The sequence below is a fragment of the Micropterus salmoides genome, unplaced genomic scaffold (genome assembly GCF_014851395.1).
Source record: "Micropterus salmoides isolate LMB-PRFRI ecotype aquatic unplaced genomic scaffold, ASM1485139v1 Ms_hic_scaffold_2, whole genome shotgun sequence".
NCBI lineage: Eukaryota > Metazoa > Chordata > Actinopteri > Centrarchiformes > Centrarchidae > Micropterus > Micropterus salmoides.
Genome location: NW_024041150.1, coordinates 30,306,556 through 30,322,961, shown reverse-complemented (window position 1 = coordinate 30,322,961; position 16,406 = coordinate 30,306,556). Strand labels below are relative to the sequence as shown.

General features: G+C 39.9%; 3 protein-coding genes and 1 pseudogene across 6 annotated transcripts in view; 1 reads left to right on the top strand and 3 right to left on the bottom strand.

The window, feature by feature from the left end:
* Window positions 1-16,406, bottom strand: part of LOC119912835 — a 101,775-nt pseudogene that overhangs the window by 5,734 nt on the left and 79,635 nt on the right.
* LOC119912832 (GTPase IMAP family member 7-like) overlaps window positions 1-16,406 on the top strand; it is a 63,101-nt gene that overhangs the window by 41,779 nt on the left and 4,916 nt on the right. The gene's annotated exons all lie outside the window — the stretch shown is intronic.
* Window positions 1,346-3,682, bottom strand: LOC119912831 (GTPase IMAP family member 7-like). 2 transcript variants are annotated; one of them, XM_038732052.1, is made up of 3 exons: window positions 3,528-3,682; window positions 2,516-2,632; window positions 1,346-2,350 (listed from the first exon to the last, which is right to left on the bottom strand). In XM_038732052.1, the coding sequence occupies exons 1-3, from the start codon at window positions 3,532-3,534 to the stop codon at window positions 1,494-1,496; spliced, it is 981 nt and encodes a 326-aa protein (XP_038587980.1). In that variant the 5' UTR covers window positions 3,535-3,682; the 3' UTR covers window positions 1,346-1,493. The 2 variants fall into 2 exon arrangements, with proteins under 2 accessions (XP_038587980.1, XP_038587979.1); XM_038732051.1 differs by having other exon boundaries at window positions 1,346-2,632.
* Window positions 9,641-15,070, bottom strand: LOC119912838 (myeloid-associated differentiation marker homolog). Of its 3 annotated transcripts, none has more exons than XM_038732063.1 (2): window positions 14,973-15,070; window positions 9,641-11,898 (listed from the first exon to the last, which is right to left on the bottom strand). In XM_038732063.1, exon 2 carries the CDS (start codon window positions 11,760-11,762, stop codon window positions 10,914-10,916), a length of 849 nt encoding a protein of 282 aa, XP_038587991.1. In that variant the 5' UTR covers window positions 11,763-11,898; window positions 14,973-15,070; the 3' UTR covers window positions 9,641-10,913. The 3 variants fall into 3 exon arrangements, with proteins under 3 accessions (XP_038587991.1, XP_038587990.1, XP_038587989.1); XM_038732062.1 differs by having other exon boundaries at window positions 14,916-15,039; XM_038732061.1 differs by lacking the exon at window positions 14,973-15,070 and adding an exon at window positions 14,773-14,875.

The window sequence follows — 16,406 nt, the reverse complement described above, 5'->3', positions numbered from 1 at the left end:
AGGCATCGTTTTTAAATACTCTGTAATTCATTCAATTTATAAAGTGCAAAGTGAAAGGCCGTCTGTCAAGTTTACTATTTACCCGAGGGGAAACTAAAAAGGATATTGAACAAATCATGTTGTGAGGAGAGCCCATAGGTTTCCTCATCAGCAACCAGAGTGCCTGCGTCTCAGACACAGTAAATAGATTTCTTCCATTCTCTCTGTTCATCTGCACTCTAGTGTATTGACTTCATTGGAATTTTACAGCATTACAAGCTGACTTTGTTTTATCGCACGTGTCATCTCATGTAAATCACCTTTAGATCATTCTTTTTTAGCACAGGTCTATTCACGCACTCTCTTGCCAATCCCTGTAATGTTTCTTGACATGATTTACATTCTTCATTGAAACATATGAATGTCTCTATGCATGTGTTTTTGTGTGTACTATGTATGCATGTATTTCAGTACCAATGTCTCTGTAAAAGCACTTGTGCACAAACCAGGTTTGTTTTTAAAGTGCCTTATAAATAAAGATTTGACCTTAACATTAGAGGTTAAATACTGTCATTACAGATATTTAGGAATATGTAAACATACATACATTTTTAGAGCCACATTTCAATATTTTACAATTAGACACCAAAAGTCAGTAGTCTGGCAGTGTCATCGAGGTAAAGCAGTAAGTTTAGGGCTCTGAGAACCGTCAGATAGAAAGTGATACTTGTCTCTCATTTCCTGTAACAATGAAGGAATGCTGTTCAGCCATGCTAGCAGAGATGGAGGAAGTACTCAGGTCTTGTACTTTAAATGTAGCAATAGCACAGTGTAGAAATAAAGACAAGTAAAAATCCTGCATTAAAATGTTTACTTAAGCAGAAGTATAAATGTCTTAGCATTAAAATATACTTTAAGTACCAAAAGTAAAAGTACTCATTATGCAGAATGACCAATTTCAGAATTATTTATATAACTGGATTATAAATATTGGTGCGTTAATATGTAATCATCACGTTAATGCTGAAGCTGCTAAAGATGAGGCACATTTTAGTTACATTATTGCTTGTGAGTGTGCCCATGGCGATCAATATAGATTGATATTACATCATACTTTATTTATTTATTATATTTTATATTATTAATTTGGTAATGCGACCCGGATTTGAATCCCCTGTGTGACACCAATGTGTCCCTGAGCAAGACACTTAACCCCTAGTTGCTCCAGAGGCGTGCGACCTCTGACATGTATACCAATTGTAAGTCACTTTGGATAAAAGCGTCAGCTAAATGAATAAATGTAATGGTACACAAAGGACGAATATACTGACTTTGGTGAGCCCCTGACATTTACATAGCATCACTATAAGGTTAAAGATTTGGGCTTTTATTATTGGATGGGTTGTCATGACATTTGATACAAGATTTTCATTTAATCTACAAGGAGATACAAGACTTTAATCATAAATTATCTCTCCCTTTTCAAGAATCTTGTTATAGATTTTGACTCTGTTTTACGTTTGGTACAGTCTGTTCACAACATCGTTTCCTTTATCTAAGGCTGATTGGGCTTCTTTCTTGACAGCCTCTGCTGCCCTCTCTGCTGCTTCCCGTGGGGTGTCTGCTCCCTCAGCTGCTTGATATCCTGCAATACCTCCTTTCACTGCTCCCACTGCAGCAGATACCCCTGTAAGTGTGCCTAATGTTATTCCAGATACTGCTGCTGCTGGCCCCCCTGCTACTGCGGCTGTTCCTGTTCCTGCTAGTGCTGCTCCTACTGCTTTTGCAGTTTGGGATATAGCTTGCCGTAATTTTACTGGCTCTGAAGTCTCACTTAAACTTGTGACAACTACTCCAACAAACACTACTACACCAAACAATGCTCCCAACAATGTACCTGTTACAGTGCCTGCTAGTTTAATCGAAAGCTTATGAAATACTCTGCCCCTAGCCAGCTCTCTGATCTCTTTCTCTGACATGTCTCCTGGTAACAGTCGAATCTGCTCCTCCTCCTGTTGTATTTCTTCCTCCACTGCTTGTAGCATCTCATTGGTGTAGCAGCTTCCGTTGTTTTCCATCACCGTCTTGTCTATTGACTTAAGTAGCTCCTCCACCTGGAACTGGTTGCTCCTGTAATCATTTGTGGGGATATTGTTCCAGTATCTGTTATCAAAGACGTGGCACCGGCTGCCACACTTCTTCACCAGATCATTCATGAACTTATTCTGGCGGACAAAATCCTCAATTTTCCGTCCTTCAGGGAGCTGGTCACCATGAGTGAAGACAACTGTTGCGTAGTTGAAGACTTCATCAGAGAAGCATTCGTTTATTTCTTTGATGACAGCCTGCTCCTGCTCTGTGACTTTCTCCACTTTAAGCACAATAAGAAAAGCATGAGGACCAGGAGCGCACTCTGTGATACAGCTCACTATCTCACAGTTCATGTACTCAGATCTATCAGTGTCAAAGAAACCAGGAGTGTCGATTAAAGTGATGTTTCTTCCATTGACAGATTTGGTTTCTGCTTTACATTCACCTGTTCCAGAGTTGAGAGTATGGTCGATCTTGAACTGTTCCTCCCCAAATATGGTGTTAGCCAGGCTGCTTTTTCCAGCTCCAGTTTTTCCCAGCATGACAATTCTTCTGTTTGACACTGAAAGAAAATTTTTTTTCATAAATAATACTGTACTGTACTGCCTTTTAGATGTTGTCATATGTAAGAAGATAGCTACATAAGCCCAACAATAAAAATCTTGGTCAAAAATCACAATGAAAAAGGGAAACGAGTTTTATAAAATAGCTGCATTAGCATAACAACAGAATAGAATGGTGTCAATACATAAACGGTGTCCCAAAAGATTATTAATGAAGAAAGTATATAGGCTATGTATATCAAACTCTGTTCAACACACAAATATAGTGTGGTAAAGACCAAAGAGGATCGTTTCAAGAACAGCTTTTAGATATGCGTAATCCGATCTGATATGAACCCCAAACTGATCCAGATGCTTTTCCATCGGTGTGTGAATGTTAGTTTCTGATGAGCACATCCAGTGTGTGAATGTAACGTAGTGCAGCGTCCATACTTGGGCGTGAGTAGGCTATGTGTTGCAACCTTTAAGCAGTCGGATGATTAGAAAGGCGCTATATTAACCTAACATGACTTAATGAGGCACACACGGGCTTTTTTGTTGTGTGATTTAAAAAGGTGAAAGTGACCATGACTAAAAATGAGAACCTGCTACCTGACTGTACATCCGTAGGCCTACAGAGAGAGGCGATATTTTTTTTACCATTTAGAGAATTTTCTAATTTTGACAATCACACATTCTCATTTAGGTTAAGCGGTCCACATAGCCTAAGTTATATCTCTTTTACAGAGCAAAATGGTCGCATTGCCTGACTGTCTTCAACAGCGCAGCGCTTCTGCTCTAAACAGGACAAAACATAAACCGCGAAGTTCAGTAAAGAAATCACACAATAGTTACCGGCTTCATTTTATCAGATAAGCTCAGGACAGCACTTTTAGTATGAGATGGTCAACTTACCATCCATGTTGTCAAAGGTGAAGTAACTTTGGAGTGACAATTATTCAGAGAGACACGACTGCCAGAGTTTATGTGAAGAAGTTTCATGTGAGGACTGCTTTCACTTTGTGATTGCACAATGCAGTCAGTACTAAAAGGATGTGCCCACTGTGTTTTAACACATTTCCATTTTTTATGTCTCACTAGCTGATGTAACCACGATTGAACAGAAATATTCCATCACATGTTTTTGGTTTTAGGTTATATGACTGCAGGTGTAGTGGAAGTACACAAATCCTTTTATTGTGTAAAAGTACAGATACCTTTCCTAAATATAACTCCACTAAAAGTATGCCTATTGGTCTTAAATAAAATAAAAAAGTACAAATAGCCACCTGCTTTTAAAAATACTTTGGCTAAGTATCAAAGGTAAAAAGTAGGCTATGCTAATCTTTTGTTTGTCAGAACATTATTTACCATAGATCCTGACCGATCCTGTCGGCGTGCCGGGGGTTTTAAATATTATTCTGTGCCGCGTGTGTAGCCTAAATGTGCACAGGGTCTCTCTTAATGGAGATAGGCCTACGCTTCACCCTATTTCACCCAACTGGATATTCACAAAACATGATTATCGCCCAAAACTGCCCGCGGTGCTCTTAGTTACTGCGCCCGCAACATATTCATGTGCTTCAAATCTGGACACTGATGGGGAAACAGTTTTTCAACTTGAAATGAGGATTGCGACTGAGTAATCAGCTGCGTCTGCATGGTCCTAAAGCCTTCGTTTAACTTGATGTTTTATGTTTTTTTATATAGCCTGTATTTATTTTATTGATTGGCTATATCATCATAGCTGGTTATGGCCACGCTCCCAGCTGTGAATTACTTTTCAGCTTTTTGTTATCTTAGCAAGCCTGTTAAACCTTGACAGCTTCTGCTGTAGCTCTACCACACTATTTTTCTGAACTCATTACTACACATAAACACAATCCCAGGTTTCTGTTTAAGACTGTGGATCAGCTGGTAATAATAATCCTTATTTATCCTTATGGTAAACCCAACCCCTCCTTGTGCCTCAGCTGGAAGTAATGATGACTGTGAATTGTTTTTATCTTATTATCTTATTGTTCCTCACCAGCAACAAGAGAGTCTTAACCAGTTTTATCCCATCGACTTGTCTGAGCTTTTAAAAACAGTATCACAAATGAGAGTGTCCTCCAGCCCACTTGATGTAATACCTACAAAATTTTTACTGAAAGTAATGGATTCTGTTGGGCCCCATTTGATCTCTGTTTTCAACAGCTCCCTATCCACTGGTTGTGTCCCTGATTATTTTAAAACGGCTTGCGTGAACCCACTTTTAAAGAAACCTGGTTTAGATCCCTCCCTCCCACATAATTTTAGACCAATTTCAAAACTGCCTTTTATTGCAAAGATTCTAGAAAGAATTGTGTCCAAACAGCTGCTCACTGTGCTGGAAAATAACAAATTATTTGAAAAGTTTCAGTCTGGTTTTAGGAAGAACCACAGCACTGAGACTGCTGATGAAGGCATGTGCTCAGTCCTGGTACTCCTGGACCTTAGCGCTGCTTTTGACACCATTGATCGCAACATCATGTTAGACAGACTGAGGCACTGGGTGTGGATCTCTGGTACTGCCCTAGAATGGTTTTCATCCTACCTGTCAAATAGGAAGTTTTGCGTGTCTGTAAACAACTATGTCTCTTCGTTCTGTCCAGTTAAATATGGTGTGCCTCAGGGGTCGGTCTTAGGACCCATTTTGTTTTCCTTGTATCTGCTTCCCCTTGGACATATCATCCATAAACATGGCATTTATTTTCATGTTTATGCTGATGACACACAAATATACTTGCCTGTCAGATCTACAGACCCTGGAATGCTTAGTTCACTTAACAACTGCCTTTGTGAAGTTAAAAAATGGATGTCAAATAATTTCCTCCAACTGAACTCAGACAAAACAGAAATCCTGGTCATCGGGTCCCAGCAGATGGCAAATCAAATACTGCCGTCTGCTGGTTCCCTAGTAAATCACATTAAGCCTGTGGCAAAGAACCTTGGTGTTTGGTTTGATAGTAATTTAAATTTCCAGCAGCACACCACAAAGCTTGTTCAATCATGTTTTTATCAACTTAGAAATATAACAAAAATTTGATCTATGTTAACTTTTAAGGACACCGAGACCATTTTACACGCATTCATCTCATCACGCCTGGATTATTGCAACAGCCTTTTCACCTGTTTAACCCAAAAATCTATTGATCGACTCCAGACTGTCCAGAACTCAGCTGCCAGGCTTTTAACCAGAACAAAGAAATATGACCACATTACTCTTATTTTAGCTTCATTACACTGGCTCCCAGTATGTTTTAGAATTGACTTTAAAATTCTATTAATTATTTTTAAAGCTCTTCATGGTCTCTCGCCTTGTTATATTTCTGAACTTTTAGTCCCATACACACCAGCATGTACCTTGAGATCCTCGGGCAGAGGTCTGCTATCTGTTCCAGAGTCTCGACTGAAAACTAAAGGGGACAGAGCGTTTGCTGTCAGGGCCCCGAGGCTCTGGAACAGCCTGCCCGAGAAATCAGGTCAGCTGAGTCAGTGAACTCTTTTAAGTCCCTTCTTAAAAAATACTTTTATAGGAGAGCCTTTCCCGATCTTATTTGACTTTATTTTATCCCTTTTATTTTATTGTATTTTACTAATTTTATATTTATCTTAAACGTGTATTTTAGTCTTTTCAATGTTTTCATGCTTTTATCTTGTATTGTTTTTGTATTATTGTCTCTTGGGTATTATTGTCTTTGCACTTGTTAAAGCACTTTGTAACTTGTTTTTGAAAAGTGCCTGCCTCAATCACTTCACAAACAGTAGCCTCCCCCGAACTGTGATGTTCCCTCAAACCTTATCTCACAGAAATAGGCTACGTGAAATGAACACGGCCCCTTAACCCGGATTTACGTGGTGGTGGCAGGTAATGTGTTAAAATTACTAGAAAACCACATTTGCCGCCGCCAACTGTGTGACGTTGTTGAACCAGGGAATCCGTGTGTCCACCACGACAAATGAGCCTCATTGACTTTGTATGGGTGTTGTTTTAGTGGTGCCGACACGTAATTTTAACACATGACGTGCCACCACCACGTGAATCTGGGTTAAGGGGTCGTGTTCATTTCTGTGAGATCAGGTTGTTCCCTCTCTTTGAATGATATGAGGTAGCTGACATGCAGCTTTCTTGGCTTATCTTGGCGGGTCTTAATGCTTTGCTCAAATACACAAACATTTTCTTATAGAATAGCTACTTGACTACAGCAGGAACTGTCAATTTAGACAATAAATGTAAACAGAAATGGACTATTCCACTCAGTCAAACAAGAAATAGTTCAACTGTAAGTCTAGATGAACTTATTCCAGCTGTTTCACCTACTCAGACCTGAAGGGCAGTTTGGTTGACTAGAAGCACATCAGTGACTGAGGGATTCAAATAAAGCGTCCCATCAGAGCACATTTGTTTATGATTTGTTTTTGGTAAACCTACCATCACTGGCCCTGTCAAAGCGCCGGAGTTCATTTAATTAAGGTGCAACAGGACACAGGTGTTGCTGAGCCAGAAATGGGAGCAAAAAGTTTTTTGACTGTGCAACATGCAATATGGTGAAAGGAATTCTGTTTTTTAGTTCTGTTTGTTGGTATGTCTATAAATGGTAAATAAACGAAAAAACAAAGATCCTCTCCCAGATTTGACTGGTCAAGCGAGGAGGAAAAGGTAATGAGGAAAACAATGAAACAACTTCACATCTCTGACATAAACCCTACACATGTGTACAGACTAGATATTGAGACATAATAATAATAAAAACAGTACTGTTACTTACCTAAAAGATTATAAGAGAAAGAAAAAAACAAGTTTCTGCCATCGCTGTCACTACACACAATAACTATAAAGTAAAGAGTACTTTAATGGCCCGTTCCAGACCGGTCGGAACTCGGAAATTTCCAAGTTGAAATATCCATCTCCCAATCTGAAAGCATTTCAGGTGCATGGTGGTGCATAACATCAAATGTAAACAATAAACATAGATGACGGTGACATTATGTGTCTTTGGCAAGTTTATGCAGTTAAACCCTCAGCCATGCACTTGGTGTTCATTAAAAGGATGGCCATTTTATTAAAAACAAGTGAAAAATATATGTTAGGCCTACTCGTTAACTGTGTTACTACATCTGTTGGTAATCCTCAAAAGGAAATTTACAACTATCAGGTGGATTGTTTTGTACAAACATTCAAGGTGCACAGAGACCTTTACATCCAATTAATGATGATAAACACTGCTCAAATATAATTCAGGAGCATCAGAAGGCCAGTCTGACAAAATGATGTATAATGTAATATTTTCTGGTTTGCTTTTGCAGTTGCAAAAAGTGTATTAGATATGAATAAACACAACGAGCTCAATGGTTAAAGATAGTTTAGATCAAGATTTTCTCCTGCTTCTTCAAGAGTCACAGCTCCTTATAGGTTTTAACTCTGTTTAACCTGTGGCCATAATATTTTGTCCACAACCCAGATAAGAAAGCTTGAACTTTTACCAACATTTTTATTATCAACAAAAACAGACACCAATTAGAATACAAAAGTTCCACCGGAGTGTGTCAGAGATCGGTGCAGAATAGAGTCCCATTCTGTTACCAGAACAGAGACCCGAGTCGACATGAAAACCATGTAACAACTGACTTTCACCTCCTTTTGGACCTCCTTTTATAGCTCTGTTTCTTGGCTTCACATCATCTCTTGGCTCTCTTTCCTACTGCACCTGAGTCTGGGAAAGTCCAAGATTTTCACGTGCCTAAGCATTTGGTGGGAAAGTCCCTAACTGCCTGCTCCTCCTCTCTGTGTCTTTTGCATGCACTCTGTTTGATCATGCCATTTCTTCCATAACCTGACTTTTGTGGAATAAACTGGTGTTGTTTGTGCTCTGTGCTAGAAACAGGACATTCTTACTGTGATGGACTGTATGTTTTGTAATACAATTTGCACAAAATCTGCTTCTATATTTTCCTTTGCAGGTGTTTTTAATGCTGCCTCACTGTGCTCCCTCCCTTTTCTCCCAAAGCGCACGAACTTGCTCACACACACACGTGCCTGGGCAGTTAGATACAGAAAGGAGCACACACACTCAGAGCTGTAGAGTTTTAACACTGTGATCCTAACTTTACACTACAAAATAACACTTTAAATGATGAAAATGTAGACCACCATTGCTCCAGTAATTAATTATAACAATTTAAGCTATAATGCTCCAAAATAATTCACAACACTCCAATACTTGCTAATCTGACCGAAAGCTTTGTGTATGCTCTGCCCTCTGCCAGCTTTCTGATCTCTTTCTCTGACATCCCTGACGACAATCTCCTCCTCCTCTTGTTGTATTTCTTCCTCCACATCTTGTAGCATCTCATTGGTGTAGCAGCTTCTGCTGTTTTCAGTCACCATCTTGTCCATTGTGCAGTAGCTCCTTCACCTGGAACCAGTGTCTCCTTTATTCGTCCTTTGGGTTTTCGTTTTAGTATCTATTATCAACGACGTGGCACCGACCTCCACACTTTTCCAGCAGATCACTCAGACCTTCACTTTGATAGACAAACTTCCTGATTGTCTCTCCCTCAGGCAGTTGGTCACCGTGAGTGAAGACAATTGTGACATATTTTAAAGCTTCTTCAGATAAATACTTGTGCAGAAGTTTGATGACGTACTTCTCCTGCTCCGAGAATTTCTCCACTTTAAGCACGATGAGAAATGCATGAGGCCCAGGAGCACACTCTGCAAAACATCTCCCTATCTCCGGCTTCATGTCCTCCTTAGCTTTCCCTTCGTCAAAGAAACCATGATCAAAGTGATTTCTCTTCCATTGAAAGATTTAGTTTTGGATTTACATTTTGCTTGTTCTAGATTCTGGTGAATGATTTATCTCAAACACTCTCTCCAGTTATAGTGTTTTCAAATGTATCACTACAATGTTCAGTCTTGACAGAAATAACTGAAAGAAATTAACTTTACGTCCATGTTCAAAACTGAAGTAATTGAGACAATAAGAGTGAAAAGACTACCGGAGTGTATGTGAATGTTTTTTTTTATTGTTTTCCTTGAGATGGGAAGAGAAGGGAAGAGGCACCACATCTTGAAAACCCGAACAAACAGGCTGAGGAACAGCTTTAGCCTAGCCTAGAGCTATAGCCTCCATCGGCCCCTCCACCACCCACACACAAACACACAAACTCGACAACCATAAATGAGGACTATAAACATGCAATACAGACCCATACTATTGTGATACAGTGTGTGGTACAATATACAATGAACTCTTAAAGCACTGTATGCTGTTGTTGCCTTTATTTATTTATTTATTTATTACTGACTCCTTTTATTATTTATTGTTTATGTACTGTGTTGTCTAGTTTGTCTGACGTGTATTTTTAATCTTATGCCTTGCTGCTGCTTCTGAGATACCAAACAGAATTTTGTGACAGTGATTATAATGACAACAAACTTCCTTCCATACTTTGTTGTGATCTGTAATATTGCAATGAAGTTATCCAAGTGTCCTGAAGATCCTGTCTATATATCATCCTGGTGTTTTGCTTGATTAGTTGTGTTTATGTATCTTGACTACCTAGAATCTTCCACAGAAGCAAAGCTCCAAATTTTATGCAGTGAATTATGAAAGCCACAACACATGGTGTAACCACAATCACAGCACATACCGCAGGCCATCTTGTGTGCTTAAAAAATAAAATATTTATTGGTTTAACTAAAAGCTTTATTTGGTCAAATTCTTTCTTTTAAAATGTTTCAGATAATATGATATCAGCACAAAAGGACAGCTAAATTATTTTCCTCCAAAAGCTTATTAACAAAAGTAGATTTTAAACAAACCTTTGTCAGGTTGTGATGAGAGTGTGGGGTTATTATACAAGTTCCTCTGCATGTCTCAGATATAGTAAATACATTTCTTCCCATTTCTTCTGTTGTTCACCTGAGCTCCAGTGTGTTGACTTCATTGGATTATAACAACATTACAAGCTTTTGTCACGCCATCATGTGAAATTCCACCTTTAGATCGTTCACATTAAACTTGTGTTGCATATTTAGCACAGGTTTAATCACATTAGAGGTTAAATACTGTCACTGCAGATATCTGGGAATATATAAACATGTACTTTCCTTGTTTTAACATGACATCTCACTGCAGCATTTTACAATTAGACACCAAAAAGGAAGAGTAAGTTCGACATTAGCTAGAATTTTCTGCAAAGCCACTCAAGCTCTTATACAATTTATTTCTGTTCTCCATCACTCAATGGGTCTCCCTTCTTCATCTCTTCTTCTCAGGCAGTGACAAACACTAGTCTGGCAGAGTAGGCCAGGTCAGCGAGGTAAAGCAGGAAGTTGAGCGCAGTAAGCACCGAGACAGTGATCAGTTTTGAATCTTGGCCTCCATACCGGTACTGTTTCTCAAACTGGAACACGGGCCAGATGATGGTTGCACTCAAGTACATGATAACTGCCAGGATCCCGTAAATTGACAGGAATTTGGGGAAGGAAATGGGGAGAAGGCCGGTGCACTCGCCCACACACATCACCACCACAGCCATGGAGACGATGAAGCAGATGCAGTAGACGGCCATGCACCACTTGAGTGCTGCGTGATGGTTGTATGACACGGGTTCGCTGACCAGGATGAAAATAACACAGGCCACAAAGGTCTGGCTCACCTTCAACAGGCCTGGAGCAGTAGCCATGTAACCTGCCACCTCTCCTGGTCTCGCTTTAGACAGGCTCACCTCCCCCATGTAGGCTACCGTTGCAAGGCAGGAGAAGACGGTGGAAGTGATGCGATATCCACGAACCTCGTCATTAAGCCTCTGGTTTTTAATGAAAAAAACTGGGAAGATGACAGAGGCAGAGAGGCAGAGGAAGGTGGCGTAGCAGGCGATAGTGATGGGGAAATTGGACCAGGAAACCGGGGCTCGGGCCTGAAGGCCGAACTGCTCCACCAGCAGGACCAGCAGGGTGCAGGTGAAGCTGAACGCCCAGCAGAAGATGCACCAGTCACCCATGCTTACGTTGTGCACCCAGGCTCCGTGTGCTGCGACACTGAACGCCACGCAGGTGAACACCAGGGCAGCTAAACGCACCCATAGCAGCCGGGGGGTGGACAATACGATCAGTGGCATGATGGGAAAATCGCAATCAGTCAGGAGATTGAAGTGGCTTCTGTCGTCCAGCGAGGGTTAAGATGAGTCTTTAATACTGAACGGAGATCTCAAGTGGGCTGCTTGTCACACACTCTGTGGACGTTTCTCACATATTCTGCAGAAAAACAACAAGAGAGAAATCTGAATAAATTTAAATTTGGTGAAAAGATAAAACAGGAACATACCTGTACTACATATAGAAATATGTAGAATAGAGATGCAAGGCAGGCAGTACTGTGCAGTAGATCAGTGGAATAAAGCATCCTATGATGCTTCATTTCTTAAGTAGAGATTTAAACATATTCTGCTTTCTTACAAATGTTGTAGCCCTAAATTAATGATGCATCATTTAAGCCTGAACAGCCCATAATAAAGAAGTTGTCCAGTGTCCAGTCTTGTTTCATGTCTTGGGTAAATGACAACCAAAGCTAATGTCAAATAGTGAGAAACGGCAACATAAGAGCTGCTAATTTGATTATTAATGAGTTTTTCATCCCTGGCTGACATGTTCAGGCTCAAACCACAGTTGCGTAAAGACCGAAGTATGACTGAGGAACTTGTTCAAGCTGTGACCTGTGCCAGGAAGGTTTACAGGAAGTGGGAGTTTTCCGTCTTCAGCTTGAAGGGGTTGGACGTAACAGTTGGATATTCGTGCCCTCTAGTGTCCAATATGTGACGGTTTTTAGTTCAAGCCAAGTCAATTTAATTTACAGTATATATCCCATTTGTTGCTATATTTGCTGTACAATCTGTATTTGACACCCCTAGACCATTCAGACCTGCCTATTTTTACCTTTATTTAATCAGGTAATGTTATTGAGTTTAAGATCTCAGCATGGCCAGAAATAACAAGACAACATACAGCACCAGAGACAATCACAGACGGCATTAATGAGATTCAAAGTTAAAGTTCATAATCCACCATTTGCATGAGACATTGGAGTTTTGAAATCCTCTGTAATCCACTCCATTTATAAGCCAGTCTTCCCAAGTTCAGTATTCACTCGCAGGGTACCAAGAGTTAAACAGGCCGGAGATCTGGTTTGGTGAGCAGCAGTGGTTTTAAATTTGAAAACTTATATCCTGAGGCAGCTTTTTCAGGAAACCTTTGTGAGGCTCTTTGTATTGATAATGAGGAGAAGGCTGTTATTTTTCTTGTACTACACAATTAGTATATTTATCTGCTGTAATAAAATACAAAGAACAATAACAAACTGCATCCTAAAATAGAGCGATCGGCATGAGAATAAAGGATCTCCAAAGCCACAGTCACTTTGTGTTAAAAAGTGGTGGGGACATAAGGGCCCAAATTCAGGGCCTGATGATACACTTCTGTCACGAGACCAGACGATGCTCAAAAACAAGATGAGGAGATCTTTAACACTATTTTGAAGAAATATGATATGATGGGTTCTCCCCAGAAGATTCAGAGCATTAAACACTTAATTTCTTGCATTCTGGTGACATCTTCTGCTTCACTTTAGGGTGGAAATGTCTTCATTTATAAAAAGTGAAACAAATAAAATCAACTGGCAGGTGACAAATAAATAGAATGCAATAATCATCAGCCTGTTACCTTTTTGGGGCAATGCACATTTGTTTCTTCTATATTGAAATTGCTTTGCATGTTTTTTTATTGTGCAAATAAACTTTTCTCAAAGCATTTTAACAAATGCTTTCAAAAAGTCACGGGGTCAAAATCAGCCATTTCAAAATGTGGTGGGGACGTGTCAGCGTCCCCAGTGTAAATAACACCTATGAGCTCATAGTTAACTGTGCGATCCTGTCCTCAAGACCAAAGCGTGCTTTATGCTTATGTAAGAGTAGTTTCTGTGCCATTTCCTTCACATGCCGTTTGAAAGCCAGATTCACAGATAATTCATGAGATAAAGTGACATAAGGGAAACTTCCACCTAAAACCTCCTTCCATTGCCACAGGTTAAATGAGCTTTATTTTGAAAGAGAGGTGGATTTCTCTCACTCATGGAATACAATGAAGTGAGGCAATGCGCCCTTGCCAAATTTTAAATTGCAGTACTGGCATTTGACAAACAGATGATGAGGTATCTGCTGTAGATGCAGATGCTGAGACCATAACCTCTGCTCTACAGACAGAGCGGTTGGTGCATCTGCCATGGAGAAAAGAATGCTGCCTCATTCTGCCAATGCAAACCTTGAAAATGGCTAATCGCATTTGTCTTTTAGCCGATGATGCCATAGAGTCTACTTCCTGTTTTGTGTAATGAGAGTAATACACAGGAAGCAGCTCTGGAGCGCTAACGGCATGTCCGCAGGAACCCACACCAGCAACCAAATGAGCACTTAATCACTTTGTCAGACATAATGTGAATCAAGCCTGGAGCTAGAAATGCAGCTCTTCGGCTGATAATACAAAAAAACCTCCCTCTTTAACATCAGCTAGAATCAATCATCTTTTCTAGTGAAATATTATGAGTTTAAACATAGGTCTGCTGCTGGTCTCCCAGTTTGACATGGTAAGAGAAACTGTTTAGATAAAAAAAGATTAAAAAAACCTGTTGAAGCATACTGAGAAAGATGTGGTTGTGTGGTGTACGTGACCTTGTGCTGTTCCTGCTGACAGGAAACCAGCCTGGTTTGATTTTTTGGTTTTATGCTATGCATAGGCCTACTGCATATAGGTCAAAACAAACACATAGTGCTACTGTAGCTTAGGCCTATATCACTGTGTAGGCCTAGCCCATACCTTAAATGTTGATCATTTACACTGGCGTGAAATGGGAGCGTATGAACACAGAAAGCTTCTTAAAACTAACTACACCTTTTCATACATTCCGTTATTTCCTGGTTTTAAGAGAGTCGAGGCTGCAAGCAGACACATCAGCGTTATAATGGAACCAGAGGAGATAGTTTAATTTAAGTACATAGTATAGCCTACTCTGTAAAATAGCCTATAGCCTACACATTACAACTGGCGCATAAAGTGAGTGATATAGATTTTTTCCCGTACCAAATAGAGGTGATACCGCGCCCAGAGGGCTGTGCCATAATGAGCTCTTCTCGCTTGTCCAAAATAGACCAGAATAAACGCTCTCCAGACTTCTGCATAAACTCTCTGCGAAAAAAAAAAACAAGACTGAAGAATGATCTTACCGATTTCTAGTGTGGGAGTTGTCTTTCATGTTTTTGCTATAAGCTTTAAGTTCCTACCTCGCGGAGCCTCCTTAGCGGCGCATCCCCTTCTCTCATCCACCCATCGACCCATACCTCATACAGCTGAGTGGATCCCACGCCCCGCGCTGGCCATATTTGGTAAAGTGTTGAAACCCTCTCCAACCCTCAGTAAGGTCATCGCAATTCAAAGTGTGTCATAATACGCCAGCAAAATAACTGATGCGAATATGCCCGCTGAAAGAATTAGTACCTATCTCTTTGCTAAAGTTCTGTGATTTACTTTTTTGGTGTAGCCACTTTTCCCATATCTGCTTGTAGCTATCAGAATCAGAATGAGGTTTATTACCAAGTACATTTTCACATAGGAGTAATTTGCCTTGGTATCTGCTTTACAGAACATAATATAAATAGGCCTATAAGTAAAGAGATCAAAAATGAACAAGTATACAAATAATACAATAATACTAATGGAAAAAAAGAATGCCAAAAATATACAAGATATTAACAAGCAATGTGAAAAAACTCACAGTAACCATAAAAGAATTAGTGCAATGGACACTGTTCAAAGTGGAGCATTGTTCTAAGGTGTGGGTCAGGTGTGTGTGTGTGTGTGTGTGTGTGTGTGTGTGTGTGTGTGTTTGAGGGGCATGAGAGTCAGTGACAGTGGGGGACCTGGCTTTGTTGAGGAGGCCAACTGCAGCGGGAAAGAAGTGTTCTTGCACTGTTCATGCCAACAACAGGAGCAAAACATATACATGGTTTACTGTGGTAAAGCCTATTTTTTAAAGCTGGCAAGGGCGTCACTTTGTTTGTAAAAGTGGTGGGGACATGAGCGCTCAGATTAGGGCTGTGAAGATATTAACTCAGGAGACGCGAGGATGCACTGGGCTCAGGAGAACAAGATGAGAACATATTTTAACACTATTTCGAAGAAATATTCAGCACTGAAATGAGTTGGGGGCTTGGGTGTCCTCCCCCAAAAACTTTAAAAGTGCATTAAACACTTACTTTCCTGCATTCTGGAGACATTTTCTGCATCAATTTATGATGGAAATGTCTTAATTTATAGCTGTAAAGGGAAACACAGAATCCAGGTGACAACTCAGAATATAAGAAATATAAAAAATTGTAATGCAGAAATCAGTAGCTTGTTTTTTTTTATCTTAAGTTGTTTTGTTTGGACAATGCACATTTGTTTCCTTTAACTGCCTTGCATTGCATGTTTCATTATCATTCAGCTTGTTAACATTTCTTGTTGCAAGCTACATTTCAGAACGTTTTTAAACAATGGTTTCAAAAAGTGATGGGGACATGTTCCCAGCTTCTCCAGTGGACAGCACTTAGCACTTTAAAACATTACATTGCACTTAATTGCACAGATTGGCACTAAACTGCATATCTTAACATATTGCACTTTACAACAGATTACTTTCACCTTATAACTGATTTACTTTGGTAACCAGCTCATGA